The following is a 27780-nucleotide window of genomic DNA, read 5'->3' as shown; positions in this document are numbered from 1 at the left end:
TCGGCGTGGGTGCCCCACTCATGAAGAATCAGGAGGGAGATCACTGCAACTTGCATGAGGTTTTTATTGAACCAGTATACTGGGGTCATCCTGCATTCTGAGCAAAGGGGACCCCCAGGAACAAAAGCACACACTTTTTATACCTTTCAGTACATAGGTTTACAGCATGAGTTGGTTATCTCTCATTAGTGAAGCCAATTGTCTTTTGCTTTCATTGACCTCTGTGCCCCAGGTGAGGAGGAGATACCAATAGCATGTGGTGGGGGGGGGTAGGGGGTGTAGGGGTTGGATCCACCCCTTACTGGGGATGTTTCCTGGAACCAGGCATTACTCCCCACAATTAGGACATCTCCTGGGGGCTAATGTTTGCTCGGTAAACCTTTCTGAAGCTCTGTCTTTAGGCTTAATAGACATTCCTTGCTCCTTGGTATTTTTATGAGGTGTCCCTATTTGCTCAATTCTTACAATTGCAGGAGGCAAGGCCAGTAACTGTCCCACAGGATAGATAGGAAAAATAAGGCAAAAGAGATTCACTTGACCAAAGCCACACATCCAATCCATGGAAGACTTAGGAAGCCAGGCTTCTTCTCCTGCCTCCTGAAACTTCTCAGCCAGTACCTCAGGAGGGCCTGTCCTATCCCTATCCCACAGATGAGGACACTCTGGAATAATGTTGCAGAAATGAATGTTCTGCTAGTTAGGTTTCATCAACTTGACACAAACTAGAGTTGCTTAGGAAGAGAGAATCTCAATTGAGGAGCTGCATCCAGCAGATTGCCCTCTGGGCATATCTGGAGGACATTGTCTGATTTATGGTAGATGCTGGGTAAGTCCAGCCCATTGAAGGTGGAGCCACCTTTGGGTTGACACCCAAGTGGTCCTGGGATTTATAAGAAAGCAAGATGAGCAAGCTAAGGGGAGCAAGCCAGTACGCAGTACCCTTCCATGTCTCACGTCAGCTCCTCTTGAAATTCTGCCTTTACTTCCCTCAGCAATGGACTGTAATCAGGACTGTATAATCCAAATAAACCCTTCCTGTCCCAGGATGCTTTGGATCATGGCGTGTCTATCACAGAGACAGAAAATAGACTAGAATAGGAGACTTCAGAAGGCATAACAAGGAGACACACACATATTCTATTTGTTGGCATCCATGAGAATGCCATAGGCATGCATAAGAAATAACAAAAGTGGCCATCCCTAGACAGCAAGGCCAGGCTCAAGGGTAGAGGGATGATGCCTTTTAATACAGTTCCTGTTCTGGAGCCGTGAAAATGTTATTTTTCCAACACTACAGGGTGACACAAAATAAAAAGGAAGAGTTAAAAGCTAACTAGGGAGAACACACAAATGTGTCTTGGGGTTAACAGGATTTGGCAGCAACACAAACAAGAAGGGTTTCTGGGAAGTTGGTAGACATTGACCTTCAAGAGGAAAACTCCAGGAGAAAAGTGAGGTTAGAGGTAGCTAGAATATGGTCATATTCAGATGAGTGTTCCTCAGGAAGGTGGTTACATGAAGGTGGTTCGGGACCCTCGGGTGGGCAGTACTGAGAGACTGGAGAGGAGAAAACAAGATGAAGAAGTCAGAGGCCAGAGGAACCTGATGAGGGAAAAGAGGACTAGCCAAGGGGCAAGGCAGAGAGATGAAGGTGAAGTTCCTGAGGGAACAGAGCATTTCCAGGGGACTAGTGGTCTCTTGGGGTCTCCTGAGTTAGGACTGGGGACAGAATGGAGGTTGAAGGCTCAGAGGAGAAGGGAGGCATCAAAGATCAAGATAGAACCTGCCAAGTCAGGGGCTTCTCTCCCTCCTCCTTCAGAAACAAAATCATAGGCTCACTGCTCACCGAGGAGAGGATCATTGCTTCTCAGCAGATACAGATCCCGATACAGGGCTGGGGGAAGGGGTTTTTAGACCACCTAATCCAGCAACTGCTGTGTAAAGTGGAAACTGAGTCAGGCAGTCTCAGATAGCCTCTCTGATTTTTTTCTGTTTATACTTCAGGGGGAAATCCACAACTTGATCTCACATTGTTTTGTGTTATTCACATATTAATGCAGACACAAAATTTAGCACAACTGTGCCCACAAACATACAGTGTGTAAACAGCCACTTGGGCATTAAAGGGTTCCTTCTGAGCTTTTTTTTTTTTTTTTTTTTTTTTTTTTTTTTTTTTACAGTTCCCTGGGAGGGAGGGAGGAAGAGCAGAGCCCAGGAAAGCAAGGAGAGATACAAACCACTCTAGCTACTTTTACTCCCCTTTAAGGCTGCCTGGTTACAGTCCTGGGAAAGAAAACCCCTGTATTCCTCCCCTTTAATTGGGTTTATTGTTAAAGCACTGGAGCAGCTAATCCTCACAGACCTGTAGGAGCAGGCTTGCTGGCCAAGATCACAGACTGGAGCACCTTTCTTGTGAGCCCCTGGGTAAGACAGCCTGTTTCTTCTCTGGTCTCTGGGGAGGTTATCTTGTTGGCATGGAGAGGGAGAGGGTTTGAAGACTTACTTCCTTTCAGCCCCTGTCAGTCAGTCTCTCCTGGCTCTTGTAGTCTCAAGGGTAAGTTGTAGCGGAAAGAGAATCTGTATGAGGACCTGGTAGGTGCTTCCTGGGAGACATATCTGATCATTCCCTCCTGGACTCACCCAGGAGAACCTTCTATACGTATGGGCAGAGACAGGAATAGGAGAGCCTTGTGCCCAGTGAGCTCTTGGGTATGGCTGGGGATGGGAGGGGGTATAGCTCCTTAGCACCCTTCTTCCAGCTTACCCTTCATTCCTTTAGCTCTGGGACCTAACTCATCTATTAAGGCTCACCCCGCCCACACTAACATCCTTTGTGGGAGTGGATAGCTTGTGGGTACAAAACCCATGGTAAATAGCCTGTGGCTGCTCTTCCTGGCCTCAGGCCTTGCAGCAGGGTCTGGGGGGGGGGGGCAGGGCTCAGCTTCCCACCCCAGGGCCAAGGCTGCTGCATTAAGATGCAGGACACAGACACAAGCTAAAGCTGTCAGTCACCTTCCCCAGGGGCTCATCTGTTCCTGAAGTCTAAACTTCCCCAGTGTGGCTCTGTGGGGTACCCAGAATAGGGTTTAGATCTAACACCCATCCTAGCCCCCTTCTCTCCATGTAAGTTTGACACACAGCATTAACCCCGAGACTAGAGGAGGTGGCTGCAGGGCCAGCTGCAGTGTGAGCCTGGCCAGCCTCCTGCTCTGGAAACAGAAAACTGATCAAGAGGAAAATCTCTGAGCTGGGTCAAGAGGGTCAAGCAGGTTCTGTCTCGGGTAAGGAATCTTTTCCAGATCACAGAGCACAGTTGGAATGGGACCATCATTCCTGTGGACCCGAGCTAAGCCAGGGCCAAGGATGAGACCCACAGCTGAAGCAGACCAGAGTACAAAGTGCTTAGTAATAGCTGATACTGCCACGCTTTGCAGCTGGCAATGGGCTTTTAATTCATCCAGCGATGTGATAGGTGGGTCCACCGCCCCCCCAACCCCCCCCCCCGCCCCAACCCACTTAGTATATAGCTCAGAGAAGTAAGGTGATTCCCTGCTTGCTGTAAAGCCAGCTGCCACTGGTATCCCTTGTGTCCTGGTAGCATTTGAACACCAGTTCTTTCCATGTTGCTGTGGTGTGTGTGTGTGTGTGTGTGTGTGTGTGTGTGTGTGTGTGTGTGTAAAAGAGTCTTGTTTAAACATGAGGAAAACTTTGGAAAAGCTTGAGGGCTGAGGAAGCGAAGATTTAAGACGGATCAAGGAGCAGCTCAGGCAAAAGATACCTCTCCCCAGCTTCAACAACGAGGATTTGAGCACTACAGGAGACTCAGCCTTTGTCAGATTATTGAAGCCATGTGTCTCCCAGGAATAAGTCAGGTGCTATGCAGCATGACAGTGTCATAAGGAGGAAGGAGCAGATGAGTGCCAGGCCATCGGCCACCTCCAGAAAAGAGGCAACAGGTCCTATGGTACAGTGACAAGGACACTGGAAGCCTTAGAACTGGACTTCCAGCCCAATACAGCCACATACTATCTTTTTTATTCAGGGCATCTCCCCTGAACATTGTTATCCACCAGTACCTCGGCTGTAAAATGGTATAAGGTGGATCCACAATGTGGATCATGCCTGCAAAGTGCCTAGTACTGCCCTGCCCAGGGGCTCAGTCCTTGCCTGATTGTTCCCCCGAGACCTGGGAGAAATTCTGGCTGGAAGGAAACAAAAAGCCTCCCTCTCCAAAAGGAGGGCTCTTCTCTGTTCCCTCTCCCCCATACACACGCATACCCAGCTAGAAATAAACTGCCACACGGAGTGCGTGCGAGTGACGGCGCCCAGCCGCAGCAGCCTGCCAGCGCCAGGGAGTGAATGAGCTGTGGCATGAATGAGAGGAGGAGCAATGGAGTCTGAGGAAAGGCTGTGGCTGCTGCTACAACTGCAGGCACACCGCCATGGTTGGCAGCAAGGGGGCTGGGGCAAAGCAGCTGCCAGCCAGAAAGTAACAATGGGGGCAGGACTTTACAGCTTGTCCCTGAGTGTAAGAGCTTCGTCCCCAGATAGAAGGCTTGTGACTCCAAGCATCTCGATGCAGTATCCTGAGCCTAGCCTGTCCATCCTCTGCACTTCTCCAATATGGATCCTTGTTGGCCCCTTCTGAGAGCCCCAGCCAAGTGCCTGGTGATGAAATTCAATGGGAATGAGTCCCAGGCCTGCACAGTGGAGTCACCTCATGCCATCAATGTGTGACACACAGACACACAGATGATGGTCATTAACTCCTTAGGACAGCAACATGTGACAAGCGGAGAAACGTAAGCAAGCTTGTTTTCCTCCCTGTTGAGAGATGCCTAGTATCTCAGCTGAAGACCATGTGAATTATGGAGTTTGCACTTGGGGCTGTGCTATAGGGAAGTGGTCAGTCTTCGAGCTCTTCAGAACTGCAGGGGGATGTAGCTCACATTATGAGGGCCCTAGGAGAGCAGTGATGGGGCCAGGACAGCAGCTCCACATGTCCTGCAATGCCCATCCCTACTGGGATGTCCCAGTAGATAAACCATCACCTACTGCCCCTGATCTTCTCCCATACTTGGTGTTTGGCTCATGTAGCATACTGAAGGTATGCCGTGTGGCAATGGAGAAGATGCATGTGCCCTTTGATGCATTTGACCTCATAGGAGTACTGAGGAATAGATTGGTGATAGCTATTCCCATTCTGCAGATGATGTAAACTGAGGAGGCCAGTGTGGTTACAACTAAGCAGCTACCCTATTCTCCTGGCTGTCACCTGTGTTCCAACCTCTTAGCCACTGGAGCAAGCCATGGAGAAGGATCTTGCTTCTGCCTGACACATGCCCACTCAATCTTTTTGGTGTTTGTTTGTTTGTTTGTTTGTTTGTTTGTTTTTCAAGACAGGGTTTCTCTGTGTAGCTCTGGCTGTCCTGGAACTCTGTAGACCAAGCCGGCCTTGGACTCAGAAATCCTCCTGCCTCTGCCTCCCAAATGTTGGGATTAAAGGCGTGTGCCACCACCGCCCAGTGTCCAACTCAATCTTAAGCTGACTTGTCAAGCAGTAGGGTGATTTGTTTGAGCTTACATGTGGAAACATGGGTTTTCATCCAAAATAAACTTCAAGCCAACTAAAACTCTTCAGTTATTTTGTGAACAGAAATTCACATGCAGAGTTGGTAACAAAGGCTAAGAATGAACGGACTGGACCTAGGTGTTCCTCCCCAGCAAGAGGCTCTGGGGTCCTGACAGCTGATGAGCCACTCACTGGTTTGTAGCCTATGAGCTGGGCACAGTTTATCCCAGCTCTGCAGATGTCACCCATGCCTGTGACACCACAAGGAAGGTAGGGCTGTGATGGAGAACAGTGAACTCAGGGAATTTCATGTATTCCTCAAAGAGACAAACTAAACATTGGTATTGGAGATGGCCTTGCCTGTATGAACCAGTGCATGCTCTGAGCAGACCTAGGTCCATCCTGCTGCTGTTGGGTCCGTCCTTCATTTCATCAAGGAAATGTGGGTACTGCCAGGGCAGCACATGTCTGCAGTAAGCACATGTCAGTAGTAGTCCCCAGAGCCTTTCAGGAGCTGATGTGGACCAGGACTCTGAGCACAACCTCAGTGCAGAAAAGCAATCTATTCACAGGGAGTTTCTCTCAGGACTTACAGCCACAAAACAGACTTAGGGACTCATCTAGTTAAGTCTCCATCTTTCACTAAGGAGAAAAATGTGATCTGCCTTTGGGCTGCACAGCGACAGAGTGCCAAACCACGATGGGAGCTTCTAGTGTGTTCTCTGTCCAGACTCTGGATTCCAGAGACACAGAGTATCTGGTGTAGGACAGATTTTAGGAAATTGTGGTACCAGATGAGGAAAACCCCCCAGCTTTCACCCTCTGGACCAGTACACTCTGATGATATGTGGTTCTGTGGATGTGTGTGCCCATGCTTGGAAGCAGGGTATATATTCTTATTAAAGATGACACAACTGATAACCTCCCTCCCAGTACCCCCAGGCTCTCAATACCATGCTTCCAACAATTTGAAAGGAGAGGAAAAAGAAGCCTGAGGATGGCTGGGAGTAGAATTCTGAGAAGAGCACTTTCTCAGTATGGGAGACTCTAGATGGACTCAATCCCCAGCACTAGAGAAGAAGAACAATCGTAGGGTATCCTGATTCATCTGGGGTTAGTGAGAGCTGGTGAGGCACACCCTTACTGAGAAGCCCCAGGCAGGAGTGCGGAAAGTATACTAGTGTCTCCTGTGGGTAGAACTGAGTGCCACTATCTGCACATTTAGAACTACAGCGATTGCACTCAGAGATCCTCTGTCCCTGTCCTCAGCCTATGGTGTGTCTAGGCCAGCTAAGAGACATCATCTCACCCCTGCATGGTGAGCATGGGGTGGAGGGAAGGGGTTGAACTGAATGCCTTCAGGTTATGACACAAGGATTTCAGGACTCTAGCAGGGCAACACCGACTCCTTGAATAGTCCAAATAGCAGAGAGGGGACCATGTGGACCAAGGGGTAGGGGTAAGAGAGAAGCTCCAGGAAGTGTGGGGTCATGGTGTGTTCCGCACATGATGGCAGTGAGGAGGACACTGCAGACATGTCTCATCTTCCCAAGAGTTCTGTCTGGGTAGAGTATGGACCCAGACCAGATGGAGATAGGAAAGACAGGATAGTGAGCCCTAGGGGTCACCAGGAAGAAGTCTTTTGCCTGCTGGGCTCATGGCCCAAGCATCTCTCAGCAGCATCTCATCAGTAGCCAGGCTGGCTGCCAACATGAACCAGAACACCTATCCTGGAAGTACAGAAAGGGCTACTGATACATGCCAGGGCTGCAGTTGTCCTGCATGTCCTCTGGGAAGAAGTGTCCCCTTTGCCCCTTCCCTTGCTACAAGCTTAGAAGACCCCCCAGGGAGGCTAGGAAGACCAGACAGGAGCCACAACAGCAAAACCATCTAGGAGGCTATTTCTAGAGAGGAGGATTGCCTGAAGCAGGGTGGCTTCAGAGTGCCAAGTGTATTGCAGGAGAGGGGAACTGAAGAAGAAGTGGCCCAGCTTAGGTAGACTGTCCCAGAGAGGCTCTGCTGACCGAGTGAGTACTGGACTCAGATCCCATTAGTCTACTGATGACAATGACGAGAAGCAAGGCAGTCTGGCTTTCTGTTGCCATTCTGCCTCCATCCCACTGAGCTTCGGACAGGACTTTATATCAACGGTTTCAGTTGGGGTGCCAGCCTCTGCACAAGCTCAAAGCAATGCAAAGGATGCACCCATTCATGCTTCATACCCATCTTAAGCCTTGCTCCTACCTGAAGCCATGCTGACCAATCTCCAGAGGTTGAGGCTTGCTGTACCTCCTGTGTGCACCAGGCTTAGTAATGGGCCTTGCATATTGAGAACACTCGTCCTTCAGGCTCATTTCCTAGCACTTTGCCTGATTACCTGTCTAGTTACATAGATGCAGTCTTACTAGATTGTAAGCATTTGAGGGTCAGGCTTGTGTCACAGAAATACTCAGTACTGGGTATATGGAAGTATTCAGTCAATAAATGCTCACCAAATGAAACAGTATCACCTCTGTGATTCAGAGATGATCGTATATGAGCATAGGCATTTTCCTTGCCAAGAGTTTTTGGTATGGAATCCTCACAATGATCTCACTTTGTTAAGGAGTGAGGGGCATGAACTGGATACACAGGCCAACACGGAGGATATCTCTTGAAGGCCTCCATGGAGGTGAAATTTGTCCTAAGTCTCAGAGGACTCTGTGGGGATTGCTCCTACGCTCTAAAATCCAGTGGCAGTTGTTATAGGAAATAGTGTGAGGCAGGGTGCCTTGGAAGCAAACCTGATATTAGTGCTCAGGATGTCTCTGAATTTTTCTCTTCTACTCAAAGATCTGGATTTCTGAAGCCAGAAGGGAAGAGGCTAGTGAGACTGGAGGAGAAAGCAGCATGACCCAGCTCAGAGTGTAGGCAGCTCCTTCCCTATCTACCTGTGACCACCCCACTTGGGCCCCCTTCCCAGGAGGTCTCTGTGATGTCATGGATTGTGGGAGTCCCTGAAGGTGTGGGGTCCAGATCTGAGCCGCCGAGCGTTCCACACAGATGATGAAACTGAGTTGTCAGGACTCCGTGCATGGGAGGAGCGGTGGGCGGGAAAGATGTTTTTCTATGGCTTCGCCTCAGCTAAGAATACTATGTTTTTTAAAGCTATTTAGGAGCAATGGAAAGGAAGGAACATTGAGCACAGATCAGCTAATGAGATCTGGGAGCCTCCTACAGAGCAGGCAGTCATTCTCCACAGCTCCTGCAGGGGGAGTGATGAGCACAGCTGAGGTCTATGCCCAGGCTCTTCAGTAGCCCCTCACATGGAACAAGCTCCTGTTGTTCTGTGGAGGGAAAAACCAAAGGGGAGGCGTGCAAGCCAACTTTGTCTTTTGTGCACCTTTAGACATGCACATCTTTCACCCTGGGCCATGCTTTCTTCAAGACTACCCGCTCCTATGGTGTTACTCCATAGGGAACTGTCCCTGGAGACTAGCAAGATTGACATGCTATCATGGAAAAGCTCAAGTACAAAACTTCCCCTTCTTTTTCCTTTTCTGGCTGCCTGATAGCTGGGGTCCAGGCATCCCCCACACCAAGGATCCTGAGAGATTTGAAATTCAGAATCTGCAAAGGGCCTGACACCCTATCCATCCTCCTCAGAGCACCTACCCCACACACTCTAAGAGGTTAATATGGAGCAGAGAGAGGATTTGAACCTGGGTTCTCAACCTGTGCTCTTCATCTGACACAGAGCTGCAGAAGCACAGGATTTTGTGCACATGTGTGTAGGCATGTGTGAATGCAGTGAGTGTGCAAGTGTCAAGGCCCAGAGAAGAGCTTCAGCTGTCATTCCTCATGGGCCTCGTTTTGTTTCTTGTTTTGTTTTGTTTTGTTTATTGAGACCTAAAACTCCCCGAGTGGAACAGACTAGCCCAGCAGTGAAGCCAACCGATCTACCTCCCCAGGGCTGGGGTTACAAGCAAGGACTGCTATCTTCAGCATTTCCTAGAGATCAAACACAGGTCCCCATGCTTCTATGATAAGCACTTTACTGGCTGCATTATCTTCACAGCCTTCTGAAAGGTTTTATGGGCATTATTTTTTTTTTTATTTTAGGTGGGATCAGAGCCACTCTCTAAAAGGAATAACCACTAGGCACATTTACCCATCTCTCTGTCAGGTTCCAGAGGTAGGGTGTTGGCAGAACTGGTTTTTCCTGTCACTCTCAAACACTCAGCAGACATGTACCCTAACATCCTGGCTTCCCCACCTTGGGGCCTCCTGCTTTATTTTTCTCTGGGGAAGCAGCTCTGTGCGGGTTTCACTTGTCTGACGCCTTTGCCAGCTTCAAGTCTCAGCCTAAGTCCAACCGGCTTACAATGCCTCCGTTGGCCTTATCTGAAGACACCCTTGTTTGTCCCCATTATGCACCAAGTATCTGGTCACTTAGTCGTCCACATGGGAGTTTGCTGGCTGTCTCGTTGCCTGCTTCCTTTGCCTGGCTACCCCAGGAAGGAGGACCATGGTCCAACTTGTCTATCGTCACATATCCAGCCCCTGGAACATTACAGGTGCTGCATGCAGCCCCAGAGCTCTGATGCAAGGGAGGACATGCTTCAATTCAGACGCTAACAAAAATCTACCCAGCTCCTTGTGCATGCTGTGGGGATGGCAGGGCAAACACACTGCTCCTTTGCAGAAACTGTGGCAGGTAGGAGTAAGAACAGGAGGCAGAGCTGTGATGGTAAGAAGGGGCCAGGCTGAATAAACACAGGAAGTTCCTGGCCTCTGTAACTCTATATGTTGTACTAATGCTCAGACTATGGAATGCACAAATTTCTGTTGGCTTTCCACCTTCAATCTACACCCCTGTTGCATCTAGCAAGCAGAGACAGAGTAGTCACTCGGTGGATTTGCTCTAGCAATTTTAGAATACAAGTGGGAGAATGTTCTTATTTTTCCCACCTTCCAGGTTCTGCTCCTAGTCTTCCCTTCTGGCCATTACATCACGATCTGGCTGGGTGTTTCAGATCCTTTGGCAACCTGTTCTGTCTTAGATGAGAAACACTCTGATCGGACCTTGTCTTCCTTCCCTCCCTCCCACAAAGCTTCCCAGGCAGCTTCAACTCTGGAGGACATGGGGAGAAAAGAGGAGGAGGACTGTAGCTCCTGGAAGAAACAGACCACCAACATCAGGAAGACTTTCATCTTCATGGAAGTGCTGGGATCGTAAGTCCTGGGGCTGAGTCTCAGAGGGCCGGGCTGCCTGCTGTCGGGGGGGTCAGCCCCTGGGACTCTCTCAGTTGTACTAAGAGACTTGGCAGGATTTTGTTGCCCTGGGATTCAAGGTGCATAAAAGGTACCTGTTACTTAAATGCACTGGAATCCTCGGGAGACACCCACTCCAAACCTCCAGATTCTGCATCCTGAGACAATCCAGTGGCCCCTAACCTATTCCCAGATCTGTGGCAACTTGAGGATTCCTGACCTAATCACAGAAGGGAGGAACTAAGGAGCACTTCCCCATAGCCAATATCTTTGGAACATTTTTTCCTGGGCCTCCCTTTTGGCTTCCTCATTTCCTCTGTTGTGTGACCAAGCCAGCCTTAATGTCTACTTCCAACAGAAGAGAAGGGGCTTCGGTGGCCCAGAGAGTGGGTGGGTTCCTCACCCCCAATAGCTTCCCTTCACCCCTCCTCTTAATATTATTCCACTGCTTTATAAATGCCGGAGGCCATGGTGTCTGGGCCTCCCCTTGACAGCAATCACACGGCTGGCTGACTCCATGTGAGGCTGCACGTCTAGGGCAGACTCACCATTCAGTCCCGCCTGTCCCCAGGAGGTCACAGGCTCTGACGTAGGCCAGCCAGCAGCTCCAGCCACCAGTCTTCGACTCTTTGGAGCACTAGTTGGTCAGCTAATGAGCCAAGGATAATTGGACCTAGGCAAGCGAGGAGTCCACAGGCTGCTCCCTGGAGCGAGCTTTCTAGCCAGTGCAGTCAAAGTGTCACTTGACCCTGCCCTGGCCAGGAGGCCATGACCTCAGATGGTGGCAGAAGTGCCCACACTTTCTGCAGACAGACTCAGGCTGTCCTCATGCAAGGAGAGGTCTGGCTCTGCATGCACAGGAGGACACAGTGTCAGTCCTGGTTGTCAGAGCCCTCGCCTTCCTTCAAGGATCTTGCCAGCATGGGGGTGGCTAGAAAGTGGCAGCTGGCAGGAGAGAGAGATGAAGCACACAAGTGAATCAGAAATTATTTGCTAAGCAGCCCTAAACTAGAGAGAGGTGGAGCAGGAAGCCCAGGCTGACAAGAGCTGATGCTGCACTGTCTGCTGGGAGACATTCCAAAGGCAGATATACCTTCTCTCCTGGTGCTCTGGGATGCCTGCCACCGCAGCACCATGCAAACCTTAGAGGGACTCAGGAGCTCTCTGAGATCTGTGGAGTTAGCTTTTAAGGTAGTTTAGACACAAGGAAAAGGCAGGATGAACTCAAATAAAATCCCTGCTCTTAAATCCAACTGTTAACATCTCACTGCTCAGCCATCCCTGTATCTTTTAGGTCCACACCTGCAGATTCAGCCATCAGAGAGTCAAACATAGCAGGAGAAAAGTGTGTCTGTCCTGGACATGTATAGGTTTTCTCCTGTTCTGGTTCTCTAGCAACACAGCACAGCACAGCACAGCACAGCACAGCACAGTGGTCAGCTCAGCATTCACCTCAAAAGCTAAGATTCTAACACAACCAATCATCAAGCTCCAGCTTCCACCCCTAGCTTACCTGACATTCTGATGGCTGATGTACAGGGCCCTTCACCCCTGGAGCAGGTCAATCCTCCTGGGTTCCATCCATCATGCCCCCAAATCCACAGAGACTGCAGGAATGAAGGAGAGATGGTCTTCCCTTGTCTTCTGGGGTCAGAATCAGGATGACCACCAGCAATGCACTGATAAAACACACCCATAGTTCCAGCAATCTGAGAAACTGAGGCAAGAGTATCCCATAATCCTAGGAATTTAAGAGCACTCTGAAAGCAGTAAGACCTCATCAAATAAAGTTAAATGATTCATAAATAAAAGCTAATTCAACTGATCCAGAAGGCTTTCTTTTCTCACTACATGTGAATCTGTTCTCTCCTGCTTCCGCTGCCGGCTACACAGCACCACAGTGATGGGAAGCGCATAGGCTCTGGCAAGCCTTGATGGGGTTTACCATGTGGAGAAATGTCCATAGCTAATGCCGAGTCTGTGGGGTTGCCTGATCTCCACTTCTGTCCCTTGTGATCTGCAAGGGAGAGAGCACACTGGTATGTCAGATAGGCAATGGACACCCTACTCATCTGAGTTCACAGTGAGGATGGAAACTTGTCAGCCATGTATTCCTCGTCTACACTTCCCTTGGTTTCTGGCATGCTCTCTTCCAGCCAGAGCTACATTTTCTGTCTTGGCCTCTTCCCCACAGAGGAGCTTTCTCAGAGGTGTTCCTGGTGAAGCAAAGAGTGACTGGGAAACTCTTTGCTCTGAAGTGTATCAAGAAGTCGCCAGCTTTCCGGGACAGCAGCCTAGAGAATGAGATCGCTGTGTTGAAAAGGTGAGTGGGCATCGGGGCTGAAAGGGGGTAGGGTTGGAGCAGGTGCTGCAGTGAGATTCCGACCTGCCCTTTCCAAATTACCTTTACGGCAAATGAGCTTGATTTCCACAGCTGTGGGTATTGTGCCCTTTGAATTGCTGTGTCAGGTTAGTCAGCTAAGCCCCGGACAGCTGTGCCAGATGAACTTTTTCCCTAGCAAATTGACTAGTTGAACTCACCAGTTCGTACATGCAGGCCAGAGAGTGATTAGCTCAGAGAGCCAAAAGCCAGCTGATGGCCAACAGCAGGAAGAACCAATAGCCGAAGAGGCATCAGGAATCCTGCTGGCTTTTACCCATCCTGCCCCAGATTTAGCCTTGGTTGGATCCAGAGAAAACCCACAGCTGGGAAACTGATATAACACCGGTGTTCACAGTGAGACTCTTACAGTGAGCCTGTGGAATGCCTGTGACATATTAAAGTGTGACAGGTGACCAGTGATCAGAACCATTTGATAAGGCAGACATTGCCTGGGAGCCTACATTGCCCAGCTGAAGAGAAGCACCCATAGCTACTTTGTCTCCTATGATCTTCATCTTCTGCAATCCAGCAGAAATTAGTGTGTGGAAGAGACAGGTTCATGTTTGCTGGCCCAGGTGCCTGATGAATGTGAATTATTAGATATGTTTCCAAAGAAGAAAGACTTTGATGAGTGAATAGAATTTCGTGAACAAGGAGGCAGTGCAGAAAGGAAATTCAAGAGTTTTGCAAACGTTTGTGCAGAATCATGGAAGTATATGGAGAGACTGTCCTAGAATCACCACAGCTTTGAGTGGGTAGCATCAAGGACAGGCAGTGAGAATAGAATGTTGAGAGGAACAAGATTGGCACAGGGTCCTAGGATGCTAGCTTTATTCTATGAACAAAGAAAACTGATGGAGGGTTTGGGGTAGGAAAATGGAATTGGATTAATAATCACTCCCCTCCCCATTAGGTGTGGAGGAAGGTGAGTTAGGAGACCAGCCTAGAGGGTGGGAGGCCCATTATAAAACCCTCACAGCAATTTAGACATGTAGTGGGAATTATTAAAAAGAATGGCAATATCCCACGCTATGCTGAGCACCGACAGGTCACATGGCTCCGGGGGTGTGTTCTCATCTCAGCAGATTCTCTGGCTTGGAGCTCTTGAGACATCTCCACCCTACTCGCCAAGTTTCCTTGATGGCTCATTGCCACACCAGCCCCATACAATGACTGCCCACCTTGGGGTTAGCTGTCACAATTCCCAGTAACCTGGTAAAATCAAAACTCTAGAAGCTTATGATTAATCAGTCAGATTTATATATCAATAAGTTCTCAATTCACAAGATGCCCACACAATAATTTCAGAGCCAGTTGATAATGATACAAGCTGCCCACCTAAATTAGACAAGTTATCCCAATTATTCTATCCCTATATAATATTATAGCTACCTGTGGCTATTTATAGCCACGCTGAATCTGAATCATCCTGTTTGTCCTCCATTTTCTTCCTCCTTTTCTCCTGTGTTGCTCCCTCTCTCTTCAACTCTTAGCTCCACCTCCCTTTTCCCTGTCCAGTCACAGGCTTAATAATTAAATTAATTGGACAGGGTAAATCCTGCTACAACACAGGGTTAAAAACATGAATGGCAGGATTTTGTGAAGACAGGAAGACTGGACACAGAACCATCTGAAGGAGAGAAATGATCCAGTTTGGGGTTAACCAGCACGGATGCAGAACAGAACATTTAAAATGATCCTGAGACTAAGCCAAGTCCCTACTAAGTAGCAAGCGATGCTGTTGATCAGAATAAAGAACAAAAAGTATAGACTTCAAGGAAACTGGAAGAAACTGGTTGGAGCATATATACCTTAGATGTGTCTAGATTATCTCTATATGGAAGAGCATGGAGGGCACCCTATGGTGATCCTTCTTACTGCACTGTGTCAACAGCCTAGACATTAAGTGCATATCAGTTCATTGCAGAAATAATCAGAAGTTAATGTGGGCATTGCCAGCATGTGAGGGTAGTGGAGTCCCAGGAACCACATAGTATCAGTTCTGGGGTTTAAAGATACCTTAAATCATGAAGCTACCACTGGCTATGCCTTTCCACAAGCACTATATCAGGCATTTTCTTTTTTGAAAAAAGCTTTAATTTTTTTTTTTTACAATGTATTTATCATTATTGCGTGTGTGGGCATGTATACATGATGAGTGGTCGCAGGTGTCATGGTGGATGTGTGGAGGTCTGAGGCCCTTCACATGGGTTTCTGGGACTGAACTCGAGTCAAGTGCCTTATTCACTGAGCCATCTGTGTTTTTCTCTTTTAATCCTGGTGCAACCATATGAGAGAGATGCACTTTTCAAACCAAAACCAACCAACCAAACAATAAAAGTGAGGATTTGAGAAAGCCAGATAAAGCTAGGATATGCCAGAGTCAGGTAAAGTCCTAGGCCCATCTAACTCAATCACAGCCTCCTCCCCAGGCATCCACAGAACAGCTGCTGGGAAAGCCAATCCTCTCACCCTGTCGATTCTTCTGCTTAACTCTAGGGCAGGACATCACGACAACCCATGGACCAGACCATTTTATGTTGAGGGTGGCTTGTACATACATCGTGGGCTATTTATCAGTCTTTCTACCTCTACCTCTACCTTGTAGGTGAGGGTGGCAGCCCCAGCCTCCACTAATAACAATCAAGATTATGTTTCTGGAGGGCTGGAATGATGGTTCGTCAGTTAAGAGTACGGTGTTGTTAAAAAGGGCCCAGGTTTAGTTCAGAGCCCCTATATCAGGTGACTCACAAGCACCTATAACTCCAACTTCAGGGAATCTAACACTCTCTGACCTCTGCAGCCATCTGCCGGTATATAGTGAACATAAATTCACACAGGCACTTATGCATGTATATATACATATACATATATGTGCACACACAAATACTTTTTAAAAATTTTTTAAATATTTTTTTTAAATATGTTGCTGACTATGGTGGTAAATAAGCTTGGCACTTGGGAGACAGAGGGAGGGGGGATCTGCACAAGTTTGAGGCCAGCCTAGTGTACATGATGAGTTCCAGACTAGCCTGGGTCTAAGTTACATTGTAACACCCTGCTAAAAGAAGGGAAGAGGGGTTGGGGGAAAAGAAAAGACCAAAAAACACATTGCAAAGAACAATTAGAAAGATAAATAGATGCTTGGAAGATAGATATAATATAAAAAATAGATGAGGGATAGATAAAAGACAAAGATAGATAAATTGATTGATTGATTGATTGATTGATTGATTGATTTATGTGTAGATAGATGATACATGGATGCATGCATGTCCTTTAAGGGGAAATATCATTGATCTAAGACATTCCACAGAAAATCAGAATCTACCCTTTTTCATATCTCAAAGCTCTTTTTGTGCTTACTTATTAATTACTTTTCTTGTCACTGTGACAATCTTAACTTGAGGAAACAACTTTAAAAGGAGGGGTTGGTTTTGGCTCACAACTTGAAGGATCTAGTCCATCATGGAAAAGAACTGGTAGGAGCATGAGCCATCTGGGCACACTGTATCCACAGTTAGGAAGCCAAGAGATGAATGCGGTGCTCATCTCACTGTCTTCTTTATTCAGTGTGGGCTCCCAGCCCCAGCCCGAGCCCCCTTGGGATGGTGCTGTCCACATACAGAGGAGCTCTTTCATCCTCAGCTGCTTTGCCTCATCAGCAAGGCTTCTCTGAGACACAGTCCTCTTACACATTGCCATCCAAATGGTCACTACAAACTTTGAGTCTGAGTCTGCACTTTTTTGTTTGGATCACCTGAACCCTGTACCCATCACAGGATTCTTACCTTATGCAGGATCAAGCATGAAAACATTGTGACCCTGGAGGACATCTATGAGAGCACCACCCACTACTACCTGGTCATGCAGCTGTAAGTGACGATGGCCCTCACCCCCACAGAGGCCTAGGAGGGGAGGAGCAGGGGAGAATAGCTGCCAGATGAAGTCAAGAACCAGCTTCCAAGGCTCTGAAACCCTGTCCTTCGGGGTCGTTGTGCTTCCAGTGAAGGGCTGAGGGGCCACACTATTGGGCTAACTATTGAGTTGGTTCATGCCAGCACAGGTTTGCTGTTGTTGGGTTATTTCCTATGAGCAGACCATAGCTGTTTACATTCTTTGCTGCCCATAAGGTCTTCTGGGACTTCCCAAGCACTCAGCCACCGAAGAGGAAAACGTCAGGCATAATGTAAACCCCCGGAACCTTTCTTTGGCACCACTTTAATGCGTCCATTTCTATGGACTCGATGGTAAACATATTAACATCATTATAGGATAAACTGTAAGAGTAGAAATCTCAGGTAGGTGATTTCAATGCAGTTTAAAGAACATATCTCTCAAGAGAGATCTGCTTGGATTAAATGCAGGCTATATGGTATATCCTCCTGTAAGACAGAAATGGTTCTCCAGTAGAATGGTCTCTGTAAGTCAATGTCTCAACCAAGTAAGAGTTGCACCTGCTTTGTGTGTGTGGAGATGCTGCAACTGCGAGGTGTCAGGTTTAGCATGATATCTAGAGGTATTAAGAATATACTCAAGGAGAATATAATCTTTCATCAGAGATGGTGAGTTCTCTAGCACTCAGATCTTCTAGAACTGATTGGAAACTTCTAGAAACATAGTATAGATGATTGTAAGGACAATGGAAGGTCAAGCTTTATCTTTAAGCTCTAAAGTCGTCTTTCCCCATACCACTCACATTTTAAAATATATCTGTGTCCCCATCTGAAATTTCAGCAGCAGGTAGCCCAGTTTCCCCTAATGAAGAAAGAAGTCCCATTGGAAATGTATGCAATTAATTTTCACACTTTGTCCAGTTTCCAATCAGGTAAGCAAGGAAGGTATCCATAGGAAGACTTCCTAGCTTTTTCAGGTGCTCTAACCAAGGCTTTTTGAATTATAACAGAAGCTTCCGAAACAGACCAGCCAACACTTGAACCAAATGACCCCTAGTGATATCTCAGATACCTAGAAGGAGTGTCCTGAGCCAGCAGTGTGCCTCCCTGAATGCTCACACCCCACTTGAGGGTGCCTGCCTGTGCTTACAGCCCATGGCTACAGAGAAGTGCTTGGCCTTCTATGGAATCAAATTCTTGTGCCCACAGTGTTTCTGGAGGTGAGCTTTTTGACCGGATCTTAGAACGTGGTGTCTACACAGAAAAGGATGCCAGCCTGGTTATCCAGCAGGTCTTGTCTGCAGTGAAATACCTTCATGAGAATGGCATCGTCCACAGAGACCTAAAGGTGATGGGGCAGGGATGCTGGGTGAGAAATAGATGTCATATGGGAGTGTTGGCCTGGTTGGACTCACGGGTTTCTTCTGTCCTAAGATTCCTTATGCTGAGCATAGATGTCCATTGTTCAACTACACCTTGGCCTTTTCAGGGACCTTTTACTTTATTTTTATTATTTTTATTTTTATTTTTTTAATTGGATATTTTATTTGTTTACATTTCAAATGTTATCCTCTTTCCCAGTTTCCCCTCTGCAAACCCTCTATCCCATCCCCCCCTTACCCTGCTTCTATGAGGGTGCTCTCCCACCTACCCACCCACTCCTACCTCACTGCCCTAGCATTTCTCTACACTGGGGCATCAAGCCTTCACAGGACCAAGGGCCTCCCCTCTCATTGTTAAGGCCTGTTCAGCTTTTTCAGTTCTTCCCCTAACTCCTCTATCAGGGTCTCAGGGACCTTTTAAATGTTCTCTCATTACAATGTCAAAGTGACCCATAGCCATAGTCAAATTCAAGTATAGCAGACACTAAGGGTCTATCTAAACCACAGTAGGCACTGCAATAGGCATTGGGGGATAAGAGACAATTAGCCAAAGGTTGGGCCCCTCAAAATGCAGTCTAGAGTAGCTGGGAGTAGGGAGGAGCAAAGACAAGACCATAAGTAAGATGCAGAGTTCCAGGATGCAGAAGTAAGGGCACAGATGGGAGGGAGGTGGGGAAAAAATAGGGAAAGGAGCTGTGGCCTCTGAGTAGGAGGCCCAGGGCTTCACTTCTTAGGAAAACCCCTATCAAGGACAGTACACTGTTCAAGAAGTTCCTCTTTATGCAGTGTGTCTTCTCCTTCCGCAGCCTGAAAACCTGTTGTACCTCACCCCTGAGGAGAACTCCAAGATCATGATCACTGACTTTGGTCTATCCAAGATGGAGCAGAATGGAGTCATGTCCACGGCTTGTGGGACCCCAGGCTATGTGGGTGAGTCCAGGGGCAGCAGAGGGAAGCCATGTGTCTGTTTAACCACTGGTGTTGTAGTTAGCTTTCTGTTGCGGTGATAAACACCCTGACCAAACAAGGAAAGTAAACATAGGGACTGAAGCAGAGGCCGTGGACGGATGCTGCCACCTGCTTACACCCCTTGGCTTGCTCAGCCTGAATTATTATACCACCCAGGACCAATTGCCAAGGAATGGAACCACACACAATAGGATGGGTATCTCATCTCACATCAATCCTAAGTCAAGAAAATGCCTTACAAACCTGCCCATAGACCAATCTGATGGAGACAACTCCTAAAGTGAAGTCCCCTCTCCCTAGTAACTCTAGCTTGGGACAAGTTGACCAGCATAGCAGCAATATGACTCACAGAGAAAGGTGACTGTGTGCAGACATATCCATCCATCTGACTCTCTTTACAGAGGCTGCCCTGAACCCTTCCAATAGATTATAGGCTCACTCTTCTACCATCACAACCCTGAGATTGGCAGGAGAGCTGAGGGGTGGGGCACTTAACCCATCTTTTCTTCCTATACTTGAACCCCCAACTGCTAGGAGTCTGGATCCCCATGATGATGAGTTCTGGGCCAAGGGCCCCCTCCTGGAACTCTAGGAGGCACACAGGAGTGGTGAAAGCAGGGCACTGTTTCCACTCATCTCCCAGGACTCCTGAAAAGAGAAGTACCCAACAAGGCACTTGGTGTTAGCAGTCCTGGGACCTGAGAGGAGGAAAGGGAAGAGAATAGTTAGCCAGCCATCACCTGATGGGCTCAAAAAAGGGGGAGGCAGAACCCAGACTTCCAGGAAGAACCTGCTCTCTCCCACAGGAAGTTTCGTCACTGACCTAAAGATGTAGAATTCTGTGGATACTAAACCCAGTACTGGAGTACACTCAGGAAGCAGGTTTCTCCCTGGCTTTCCCAGTCCAAGGGAAGCATGGCTCATGGCCTCAAGCTCATGCGCTAGGCGGGTACCAGAGATAGATGAGCAAGTCCCAGCCACCTTCTGGGAGCTTCCTGAGATGACTAGAGTAGCGAAGGGAGCCTTTGCCTTCCAGGGCTCCTGCTCATGTAGGGAAGAGACCATACCACCCTGCAGATCCCAGCTCTGAAGACAGAGACTGGGGGACCCTTGCCCTGAGGGTCCTCCCTATGAGCACAGTCTGGTGTTACTCTTAGAGAGTAGTCTGTTGGGGTTGGCAAAGCTAGAGAGCTCTGGGCTAATGGAGGAGTCAGAAACAGCTTATGGGAATCCCCAGGTCTATGGAAGAGCAGGTATCTCCTCTCAGGAAGAGTTAGTTGACTTTGGGAGATACAGCCCCCACCTTTGGGGAGTTTTCAGTCTCATGGATATTCCCTACTCTACCCCTCTGTCCCCTACTTCCATCCCTTTCCTGTCCTCTACTCCTCTCTTGGGCCTCCTCTCTTATCCCTAGCCCTGAACCTACAATTGATTTCCTACAGCTCCAGAAGTGCTGGCCCAGAAGCCCTACAGTAAGGCTGTGGACTGCTGGTCCATTGGTGTCATCACATACATACTGTGAGTAAAAGCTGGTGTCAATGCATTTCCTGAGAAATCACACACACACACACACACACACACACACACACACACACACGCATGCATGCACTCAGTGGAGGAGGGGAGGGGGAGGGGAAGAGGGTCAGGGAAAAGAGGCAGGGAAGAGGGACAGAGACAGAGAAACAGAATCAGAGAGACAGAGAGACAGGGAGAGAGAGGGGAAGGGAGGGAGGGAAAGAGGGAGACAGAGGGAGGAGAAGAAGGGGATAGAGGGATGGGGAAGAAGTGGGAGAGGGGGAGGGGAAGAGGGAGAGAGAGAGGCTCGCTTATGTACACAGGTGTCACTGAGCTCACCAACCCATGGACAGAACCCAGCCTGCACTCACTCTTCAGCCCCCCCCCCCCCAGGTTACCCTCCTCCTGGGTACTGCATTCCTACCCTCTGTACAAACATGGGGCCAGTCACTCTGTAGAACTATCAAGAAAATGAGAGATCAAGGTCTAGAACCCATGTAGACTGAAATACCTCAGCTCCCCCAACCCAGCAGAGACACCATCCAAAGGCGAGGTTGTCAGGGTCCTTTCTGTCCTCCACACATGCTCAGGTGCTCTGCTTTTTACCTTCCCAGGGGTTCTCCCCCAACATGCGCCTCCCCCACCCCCACAGCAGCCTGCTTTGTTCTTGGGGAAGTAACCCTTGCCTCTCAGTGTGGATTCTGTTAAACTGTTCTCTAACTCATTTACTCAAATACTATCTGAGTCATCTCAGTTGGCATCACGTCTGCTTAGAATGCATGAAACCCTGAGTTCGATCCTAGCGCAGTATGCGGTTGAGTAGTAGGAAGGGGGCTAGAGAAATAACTCAGCAGTTAAGAGCACTTACTGCTCTTTCAGAAGACCCACGTCAGGCCTGTAATTCCAGCTCCAGGGCCATCTGACACACAGACACACATAACATGCAAATAGAACATCTTTTTTGGAAAGAATAACCTGGGTACGGTGGCACAATATGCAGTCCTAAGAGGAGACAGAGGGAGGAGCCGACGTTCAAGGCCATCCTTAGCTATACAACACGCTTGAAGTTAATTTGGGCTACATGAGACTCTGTCTCAAAGAGTAAGCCAAAACAGTTTAATCCCTTGTGATGTTCCTCATCCTTCGTAAAGATCCTTTATAGAAAACACCCAAGAGCCAGAGGAAGTGAGGGACCAGTGGGCAGATGTCCTACAAAGGGTCCTTCCAGAGAGTCCTGTCCAAGCCTCAGCTCCGCATGTGCTTTCATAGTTACACTGCTGGTCTGAGACCTTCGTTGACTGTGAGCTGTGCAGTGGGAGGCTAGATAGAGAGGTTGGTCCAGGGAGGAGGGAACGCCTCACAGACTACCTCTTCCCTGTCTTCCCGCAGGCTGTGTGGGTATCCCCCTTTCTATGAAGAAACAGAATCAAAGCTTTTTGAGAAGATCAAAGAGGGTTACTACGAGTTTGAGTCTCCATTCTGGGATGACATTTCTGAGTCAGGTGAGCATGAAGGACAAAGCAGAGGCTGCAAGAAGTAAAAATGTCTTAACGGAGAGGACAGTCCCTGGGGCTCATACAGCAGAAGCTGCCAGGGAGAGTAGAGAAGTCTTTCCCCGGTTCAAAGGCCAGGTGAAGTATTTGAAGCTTGGACCTCAGAGAGGAGGGTTACAGGCAAGGGTGGGGGGGGCACGATCTGACATTAGGTAACAGAACAGAACTGACCTTAATGTGAGAGAAGGTGGCATACACACTGTGTGTGAGAGAAGGCAGCATGCATTCTGTATGTGAAAAAATGAGCCATGTCTGCTTGTAAGGGGTGGTCAGAGCTGGAAGAAACCGACACTCACATGCTAGCCCATGTGTTTACCAGCAAATGCATGCGCACAGTGTGCGGGCACATCGTGACGTGACTACAAGGCTCCCCTGTACGTGTGGGTGAGGCTGCCTAGAGCTCTCTTCTTGGTGGCTTATGGTGGGTTGTTAGGTAGTTTGGATTTTTTTTTAAAGTCTCTTAAAACTGTTTCTTTAGAAGATTAGCTAAAGACGCACTCACTGCCTCCCACCAGCCCGGAAGTGAATTTCTTTCAGTCATGAAATCTGGTCCTTAGCTGAATCTCTGATATTCCCCTTAGCCAAGGATTTTATTTGCCATCTGCTGGAGAAGGACCCAAACGAACGGTACACCTGTGAGAAAGCCCTCAGACACCCCTGGTAAGTAAGGAACGGGGTAGGCTGGAGCCAGCTGCCCTGAGACATCAGAGCCAGTGCTCATCAAATGTCTCCACCAGGCCCAGGTGGCCAGCACACAGCACTGAGTTGGGCCAGTGTGGGACCAGCTGTGTGCTCTAACCACGTTTAGAAGCAAAGGCCAAGGGTTCCATCTTCAGGCTGGATGACAGATCTCCACAGGATTACTAAAGAAGCAACCAGTCCTGAGGGGCATGTTGCTAGAGCTGAAGCTCAGTGGCTGAGTGCCTCAGATGCCTAGCATCCAGAAGGCTTAAGTCAATTCCTAGTTCCAAAGATCGTGGTATGTGGTACACACACACACACACACACACACACACACACACACACACAATTGTAAAGTCATGCGACATGTGACTTTACAGGATGATAAATAGACTCTTGAGGCATTGTCTTTTTATACTACTTCCTGTTCCCTGCTCAGGAACTTAAGAGTTGTTCCCACCTTCTCCCATAGCAAGCACAGAATCCTTACCTCTTCAGACTTTCCCTGATCTGATCTGGCCTTTTTTCTCCAGTGCCCACGGTTCTAGCCAAATATCTCTGATTCAGACAGACTCAGGAGCTAGACCTCTCCTCCTGCCTCCCTCTCCCCTCACCCCAGGCTTTTTCTTTACTATACCTTTGGTCACCACAGAAAATATCCTTTCTCTTGACTTTCATGTCCAGATCCCTGCCCTGAATTCAGCCCTGACTTCTTAGTCCGCACAGATCTTCCATTACACAGCTTGCCATACCTTCCATTTCTCCTTTTAATTACAATTACAAATTAATTGCCATGAATTTCTCTAGCCCATGGCCTGAAATACCACACAGCTAGAGTAGAGGCTCTTGGAAACCAGGGCACTACCTCTCACTTATTCAAGTTCTCTGGTGGCTCTGCCAATACTGTGCACATGTCATGTATCTAAGGAACACTTAGAGACAGGTGAAATAAGAGGCCAAAGAGAGGAGTAAGATGTGGCCTGTGTAAGGTGGTCTTGTGGAGGACATGGACTTGCTTCTGATCAAAGATAAGGCCCAGGGGATAAGAGCCATAGTTCCCTATGATGCCAGGGCTTATCCACGTTCTGTAAAGGAACAGGTGATTGATGAACAGTGCAATCAAGAGCACCTACTCATCACTGAAGAGGAACACATAAAAAGCCATCGAAAATGCCTGTCAGTGCTCATAGCTGCACCCAGTGAACCATCGCTTGCCAAAAGCAAGTGATGGGCAGATCGGTTCCCAAGACCACAGTTTGCCAACCCTCTTCTAAAAAGGTTTTGGTTTTGCTAAAGCATAAGTCCCTATGACCTGCCCGGGAAGATATAGGAGTCCTTTTCTGCTGGAGTCACCCCTGTCCTAGGATATTTTATCAACTGAACATGGCCCTGCATGCACAGAGCCCTGTCCGACCTCTGACTGAGTGCCAGGACCACATGGTAACCAAGTCCCCTCCTACATGCTAGGATTGACGGGAACACAGCCCTGCACCGGGACATCTATCCATCTGTCAGCCTCCAGATTCAGAAGAACTTTGCCAAGAGCAAGTGGAGGGTGAGCTGTGCTCAGAGGCTGAGCATGCTGTCCTGGGCCCTGGGTGGCTGGCCTATCTGGGGCTGGTGGATGGGTTTCCCAGGGTGTCCCTCTCCCAAGCAACAGTAGTACCCTGTGCTCTCTTTGAACTGGGAAGTGGGCAGGGAGTGGTTTCCAGAGGCCCCATGGAGAAGAAAGCAGGAGCCCAGCAGCCTTTGCAAGAGCACAACCAGACACTCCTCTGCCTCCTCAGCAAGCCTTCAACGCGGCCGCGGTGGTGCATCACATGAGGAAACTACACATGAACCTGCACAGCCCCAGTGTCCGCCAAGAGGTGGAAAACAGGCCACCCGTGTCCCCTGCTCCTGAAGTCTCCAGCCCAGACTCCCACGACAGCTCCATCACAGAAGCCCCCATCCTGGACCCAAGCACACCCCTTCCTGCACTGACCCGACTACCCTGCTCACACAGCTCCCAGCCCTCAGCTCCCGGTGGCCGCTCGCTCAACTGCCTGGTCAACGGCTCCCTGCGCATCAGCAGTAGCCTAGTGCCCATGCAACAGGGACCCCTAGCCACGGGGCCCTGTGGCTGCTGCTCCAGCTGTCTAAATATCGGGAACAAGGGGAAGTCTTCCTATTGCTCTGAGCCGTCCCTCTTCAGAAAGACCAACAAAAAACAGTACGTAGTCTCAGCAACGGGCCTCACCCTGCTCATCTGTTTCAGAAAGGACAGGAATGACTTGCTGAAGAATGACTGCAAAGGTCAGGCCCACTGTTAGGTAGCTTCAGGGTGAAAGGAACTCTGGGCCCAGGCAAGGGAAACTTCTGCCACCAGCCAGAGGAAACCATTGCCAGCCATGTCTTGCCTCTGGCTTGAAGTTTGCTCACCTATAAAATGCCTCACTGAGGTATGGTAGAGGTCAAGTGGAGAGGAAGGCTGGGCTTCAGGCCAATAGGAAAGTACTTGCCTCACATACATGAGACATTCAGTCCTAAGTCCTGAGAAAAGCAAAAGGAAAGGGTGAATGCGTGAGTAAGAAGTACTAGTGTCAGATTCTCTGGTTACCAGGGCTTCCCTGTTTGGGGCAGGAAGGAGGAAGGGAGCCCTGGAGTCTTCACAGCAGGGTCTGTGCCATCAGAACTTCAGAAAGGGGTGACGGGGCAGACGCGGCGTGTGTGTGCATGTGTATGTGTGCGTGCATGTGTGTGTGCAATTGTATGTGTGTTACTGTGTGTGTTATTGTGTGTGTATGTTATTGTGTGTGTATGTTATTGTGTATGTTATTGTGTGTGTGTTATTGTGTGTGTTATTGTGTGTGTGTTATTGTGTGTGTTATTGTGTGTGTGTTATTGTGTGTGTATGTTATTGTGTGTGTATTATTGTGTGTGTTATTGTGTGTGTTATGTGTATGTGTGTATATGTGTGTATATGTGTGTGTATGTTATTTTGTGTGTATGTGTATGTTATTGTGTGTGTATGTTATTGTGTGTGTGTTATTGTGTGTTATTGTGTGTGTATGTTATTTTGTGTGTGTATGTGTGTGTATTATTGTGTGTGTTATTGTGTGTGTATGTTATTTTGTGTGTGTATATGTGTGTTATTCTGTGTGTGTTATTGTGTTATTGTGTATGTATGTGTGTGTTATTGTGTGTGTTATTGTGTGTATGTATATGTGTGTATGTGTGTGTTATTGTATGTGTGTTATTGTGTGTGTGTTATTGTGTGTGTGTTATTGTGTGTGTGTTATTGTGTGTGTGTTATTGTGTATGTATGTTAGTGTGTGTATGTGTTAGTGTGTGTGTGTGAACTCAAGTGAGAGAGAGAGAGGGAGAGGGAGAGGGAAAGGGAGAAGGAAAAGGAGAGAGGGAGAGGGAGAGAGAGAGGGAAGAAAAATGTTTTCCTTCTTGCCTCAAGTAGTTCAAAGACTCTACTCCTTTCCAGGAACTTCAAGTCAGAGGTCATGGTACCTGTGAAAGCCGGTGGCAGCACCCACTGCCGGGCTGGGCAGACTGGGGTGTGTCTCATTATGTGATCCCAGGAGCCCATGGGGTTTTCAGGTAAGGTCTAAGGCAGGTGGGCCAAGCTGAGGAGTAGGGGAATCTGATGTCTATAAGGGAAGATCCACTCCTGAGGTTAAGGGAGGAGCAGAAAGCTCCGCAGTCACTTTGAGTGCTTCCCCTTTCAGGAGACATGCCTGGCTCTTCTCTGCCTCTCTAAGCTGGCAGCTTCTGCCCTGAGGAAGGGGAGCAGTGGAGCAGAGATAGCCGAAGCGGCTGGTCTGAGGCAGTAGGGCTGTTGCTGCCTGGGCAGACACTCACAGAAGTCCAGAGGAGCCTCAACCTTGGATGTTGTCTGAGGCCACAAGCAGGATGAGTGGCCTGCCTGCCTCCAGCATCCCTGCCTCCAGGTCTCCCGACCTGCCCATTCCTTTCCCCACATACTATGTGCAGTGGCTCCATGCAGTGTCCATAGATAGAGCTCATCTGGGTCCGTGTTGTTTGTTGTGAAAAGCTTTACGGGCTGGCCAGGCTGTGCCACTTTCTTCAAGCAAAGCCATATGGAGTCTAACTCGGACTCCCTGCTCTGCACACTCACTCCTGCCTCTCTGGCCTCGTGGCCAGACTGGACCCATTATCATAGTACCTGCCTATTCGCATGAATGCCAGGCTGCTCCATGGGCCTGGAAGCACTCACAACTCTAGTCCTTCCCTCCGGGATTAGCTTTCCACTGCACTGAGACCCAGGCCACTTCAAAGCTCTCCCTGCCTCCTCCTCACAGCAGTGCCCCTATCCTCCATGATGGAATAGAGAAAGCAAGGCTATGGACTGTGAGCCTTCTCTTGCTGCCAGCCACACACCTCACATATCCCTAATTAAGGATTCGGGGACTATTTCTGTGTCAGCCAGGGCTCCTGCCTCTGGCTCCCTCCATTCCCCTGAAAGTCAGGTGCATTGTTCTGTCTCTCTGTGTTCTTGCCTCATACCCTCAAGCTTCGTGCTCTGTGTTGTGCTCAAATAAAATGGACATATTTTTCTCTATAA

At 48.6% G+C, this 27780-nt stretch overlaps 1 protein-coding gene across 1 annotated transcript; it reads left to right on the top strand.

Annotated features, from left to right (window-relative positions):
* Window positions 1-2316: 2316 nt before the first annotated feature.
* On the top strand, window positions 2317-27780 carry Camk1g (calcium/calmodulin dependent protein kinase IG). Its single transcript, XM_031339569.1, has 13 exons — window positions 2317-2424; window positions 10666-10786; window positions 13020-13148; window positions 17009-17083; window positions 18314-18452; window positions 19293-19416; window positions 20898-20973; window positions 22360-22472; window positions 23105-23183; window positions 24672-24759; window positions 24992-25416; window positions 26680-26795; window positions 26924-27780. Exons 2-12 carry the CDS (start codon window positions 10695-10697, stop codon window positions 26768-26770), a joined length of 1431 nt encoding a protein of 476 aa, XP_031195429.1. The 5' UTR covers window positions 2317-2424; window positions 10666-10694; the 3' UTR covers window positions 26771-26795; window positions 26924-27780.

The sequence above is a fragment of the Mastomys coucha genome, unplaced genomic scaffold (assembly GCF_008632895.1).
Source record: "Mastomys coucha isolate ucsf_1 unplaced genomic scaffold, UCSF_Mcou_1 pScaffold1, whole genome shotgun sequence".
Lineage (NCBI taxonomy): Eukaryota > Metazoa > Chordata > Mammalia > Rodentia > Muridae > Mastomys > Mastomys coucha.
This window is presented reverse-complemented; position numbering and strand designations above follow the sequence as displayed.